At 31.7% G+C, this 4915-nt stretch overlaps 1 protein-coding gene across 2 annotated transcripts in view; it reads left to right on the forward strand.

The window, feature by feature from the left end:
• Positions 1 to 4915, forward strand: part of RCAN1 (regulator of calcineurin 1) — a 34096-nt gene that overhangs the window by 28324 nt on the left and 857 nt on the right. For both annotated transcript variants that reach the window (XM_027703273.1, XM_027703274.1), the window contains exons 2-3: positions 1893 to 2066; positions 3637 to 3796. In XM_027703273.1, the coding sequence (XP_027559074.1) occupies positions 1893 to 2066; positions 3637 to 3796 (334 nt within the window). The remainder of the gene's footprint in view (positions 1 to 1892; positions 2067 to 3636; positions 3797 to 4915) is intronic.

A 4915-nucleotide genomic window follows, 5' to 3' on the forward strand; every position in this document is an offset into this window, starting at 1 on the left:
GAATTCCTTGGCTGGCTGTACTTGCACTCTTGAGTTTTTAGGGAATATTTCTATTATTGTGATTTTTATAGTAAAATTCACTTTATACTTTTCCTGGGATTTTTTCTTGTGTTAAAACCATAAGAAATCCTCTTGGATTTACCTTTAACTGCTTGGCATAATGTGATTTATTTAATGGATATAACAGGATGTATTTAATGGATAATGGATAGAATATAAGATACTTAAGGGATATAAGATATTTAATGGAATATATTTAAGCAATATACTATGGGATATTTAAGGGATATAATGTAAGATATTTAATGGATATAATGGAATATATTTAAGCAATATAATATGAGATATTTAAGGGATATAAGATATTTAAGGGTTACAATATGGGATATTTAAGGGATATAATGTAAGATATTTAAGGGATATAACAGAAGATATTTAAGGGATATAATCTAAGATACTTAATGGATATAATGGAATATATTTAAGCAATATAATATGGGATATTTAAGGGATATAATATGGGATATTTAATGGATATAATGGAATATATTTAAGCAATATAATATGAGATATTTAAGGGATATAATATATTTAATGGATATAATAAAATTTATTTAATGGATATAATAGAATGTATTTAATGGATATAATATAAGATATTTAAGGGATATAAGATATTTAAGGGATATAATGTAAGATATTTAATGGATATAATGGAATATATTTAAGCAATATAATATGGGATATTTAAGGGATATAATAGAAGATACTTAAGGGATATAATATGGGATATTTAAGGGATATAAACTAAGATATTTAAGGGATATAATATAAGATATTTAAGGGATATAATGGATATATTTAAGCAATATACTATGGGATATTTAAGGGATATAATTGTAATAGATTTTATTTATTTTTACTATTAACCTATTTATTATTAATGTGTTTTTTGTAATTAGGAAAGAAAAAGCTGTAGGGAAAACAAGTGAGAAGGTCAAAAACTTCATTCTTTCCTAGAAATATTCCCAGAAAAAAAGAGGAAGACAATAAAACTCAGCTTTTTACATTTTAATTTATTTTTACAAATAAACGACTTTTTATATTTTATTCCTTTATATTTCTTTGTATATTCCTTTATATTTTATTCTTATTTAAATTTAATTTATTTTATTATTTATTTTATTATTATTTATTTCTTTTATTATTATTTCTATTTTATTATTATTTCTATTTAATTTATTTTATTTCATTAATTTTATCATTATATATTTTATTATTATTTATATTTTATTATTTCTATTTAATATATTTTATTATTTATTTTATTATCATTTCTTTCATTATTATTTATATTTTATTATTATTTCTAATTTCTATTATAATTTATTTCTTTTATTATTACTTCTATTTTATTCTTATTTCTATTTCATTTATTTTATTTCATAAATTTTATTATTATATATTTTATTATTATTTATATTTTATTATTATTTATATTTAATTTCTATTATAATTTAATTCTTTTATTATTACTTCTATTTTATTATTATTTCTATTTATTTTATTTCATTAATTTATTATATATTTTATTATTATTTCTATTTTATTATTTATATTTAATTTATTTTATTATTTATTTTATTATCATTTCTTTCTTTTATTACTATTTATATTTCATTATTATTTATATTTAATTTATTTTATTATTACTTATTTTATTATAATTTATTTTATTATTATTTATATTTTATTATTATTTACATTTAATTTCTATTATTACTATTTCTTTTATATTTATTTATTTATTTTATTATTCTTTACATCTTAACTTATTCCTTGGATCAAAACCAACCTTTCAAATCCCCTTTTCCCACTTTTCCTCTTCCCAGGCCAAGTTCGAATCCCTTTTCCGACCCTACGACCGGGAAATCACCTTCCAGTATTTCAAGAGCTTCAAGAGGGTCCGGATCAACTTCAGCAACCCCCTGTCTGCAGCTGATGCCAGGATCCAACTGCACAAGACAGAATTCCTGGGAAAAGAAATCAAACTCTACTTTGCCCAGGTAAAGCTTCTCCTGGTTTTTCTTGGAAGCACCTGGGAATTCCGTCACTTCCATGGTTTAGAGGATCCGGGTGGTCCCAGAGCTCCCTGGGGATTGTGGGAGGAGCTGTTGGGATTTTGGGTTTGGATCCCTGTGGATTGCTTGGATAACCTTGGAGGTGATGGGAATCAGGATTTCAGGGATCCAAGAGGGAGAGCTGCACATTCCAGGTTTTTCCTGTGCAACCTGTTCTTGGAGATATCCATGGGAGATCCCAAAGGAACTCTGGGAATCGGGGTGGGGTTTGGGAGCTGCTCCTGTTTCCCTCTGGAAATTGAATGGGAAGATGAATCCCTGTGTGGGAAAAGGAATTCCTGTGTGGGAAAAGGAATCCTGGTACAGGAAAATGAGTCCTTGTGTGGGAAAAGGAATTCCTGGGTGGGAAAAGGAATTCCTGGGTGGGAAAAGGAATTCCTGGGTGGGAAAAGGAATCCCTGTGTGGGAAAATTAATTCCTGTATGGGAAAACAAATCCCTGTGAGGGAAAAGGAATCCCTGTATGGGAAAAGGAATTCCTGTATGGGAAAATGAATCCCTGTGAGGGAAGATGGATCCTTGTGTGAGAAAAGGAATTCCTGTGTGGGAAAAGGAGTCCCTGTGTGGGAAAAGGAATCCTTATGTGCAAAAAGGAATTCTGTGTGGGAAAAATGAATCCTTGTATGGGAAGATGAATCCTTGTGTGAAAAAAATGAATTCCTGTGTGGGAAAAGGAATCTCTGCATGGGAAAATGAATCCCTGTGAGGGAAAATGAATCTTTGTATGGGAAAATGAATCCTTGTGTGGGAAAGGAAATTCCTGTGAGGGAAAAGTAATTCCTATGTGGGAAAAGGAGTTCCTGTATGGGAAGATGAATCCCTGTGTGGGAAAAGAAATCCCTGTGTGGGAAAAGGAATTCCTGTATGGGAAAAGGAGTCCCTGTATGGGAAAAGGAATCCTTGTGTGGAAAGATGAATCCTTGTGTGGGAAAAGGAATCCTGTGTGGGAAAAGGAATCCTGTGTGGGAAAAGGAATTCCTGTGTAGGAAAAGGAATTCCTGTGTGGGAAAAGGAATTGCTGTGTGGGAAGATGAATCCTTGTGTGGGAAAAGGAATCCTTGTATGGGAAAAGGAATCCTTGTGTGGGAAATGAATCCCTGTGTGTCCATTTGGGATGTCCCAGTTCATTTCTATCCCTCTGGGAATTCCCACCACTCTCACTTGTGGCAGTGCCTTCCCACCCCATTTGTCATTAAAGGCCAGATCCAGCTTCCTCCCACTTGGGGATTTTATGGGCAGATCTGTAAATAAAATATATTAAAATTAAAAAAAAAATATTTTAAGGGAAACCAGGGAATTTTAAGGGAACTTCCTTGGAAATTTCCTGGGAATGGGATGTGGGGGCTTGGCCGTGGAATCCTGGCTGGTGCTGCCACCCCGAGTCCCTGGCAGAGAACAACAACACCTCTCCCAACCTTAAAACCCCTCCTGAATGACAAATTCCTGGATAATAATGACACAGCTTGGCCTTTCCTGCCTTTTTTTTTTATTCCCAGACTTTGCACATTGGAAGCTCCCACTTGGCACCTCCGAATCCAGACAAGCAGTTCCTGATTTCCCCTCCTGCCTCTCCGCCCGTGGATTGGAAACAAGTGGAAGATGCAACTCCAGTCATCAACTATGACCTTTTATATGCAATTTCCAAGTTAGGACCAGGTGAGAAGGGGGAAAAAAACAGGATTGGGAGGGAGGAAAACACCCTTTGAACTTCCTGAGCTTCCCAAACTTTTCCAGGGAATCGTTATCTCCCAGTTAAACTTGTAACGTCAGAGAAACTCTGATTAGAAACAAGAATTTCTTACACGTGTGGTAATTCCAAAGGATTCCTTGGAGCACCCAGAGCTCCACAATGGGATTTGTTGAGGGCACAAATGTTGCTTCAATTATTGTTCATTAATATTTTTATATCTTTTTAATATTAATAAATATTTTTAAAGCAGCAGCTTCCCAAAAATGAAAAGGGGGAAATTAAGGATTTCCACCCTTTTTAGAGGGATGGGAAAGTCCTGGCTCAAGACTAAGCCTGACCCAGCTCAAAGCTGGGCTTAAATTCCTGTCTGGAATACTGGGAGGAGGAAACCACTGCTAAATGTGGGAGAAAACCTAATATTCCTTGGAAATTAGGAGGAAAAATTTCCTGCCATTCCTTTTTTTTTTTCAGTGATGAACGATCCCATTTCATTTTCTCCCTGGGTCAGTACAAACTTCTCACTGAAAATTGCTGCAAATTAATATTTCCCCCCAATCTAACTCTGATTTATTGTTGATTTTAGGGGAGAGAAAAATGGCTACAGGATTAAAGGGAATAAAATTTAATTCTGGTTCATTTTTTTATTGGTGGATTTTAATTCCTCAGTTTAGGGAACACTCCTTGTTATGTTCAGGGGAGAAAAGGGCAGGGCAGAATTTTGGGTCCTTCCTGTAGGACTTTAAAATCTGTCCATCGAGGATCCTGCTGGTGAAATAAATAGTTTTAAATTAAATTACCTATTTTTTTAATCAAAGATTTTATTTTCCTGGAGCCGGTTTTGGAAACAAAGTTGATTTGGATGGAACATGTTGAATGAATATATAATATATATTCATTATATATATATATATATATATATTCATTATATATATATTTTCATTATATATATTCATTATATATTATTCATAATATTATAAATATTATTTATAAATTTTTAATATAAATGATTTTTATATATTTTTATCTTTATATATTGTAATATAATAATATAATAATATAATATAATGTGATATAATAATATAATG

The sequence above is a fragment of the Neopelma chrysocephalum genome, unplaced genomic scaffold (genome assembly GCF_003984885.1).
Source record: "Neopelma chrysocephalum unplaced genomic scaffold, ASM398488v2 Primary Assembly neopelma1_219, whole genome shotgun sequence".
NCBI lineage: Eukaryota > Metazoa > Chordata > Aves > Passeriformes > Pipridae > Neopelma > Neopelma chrysocephalum.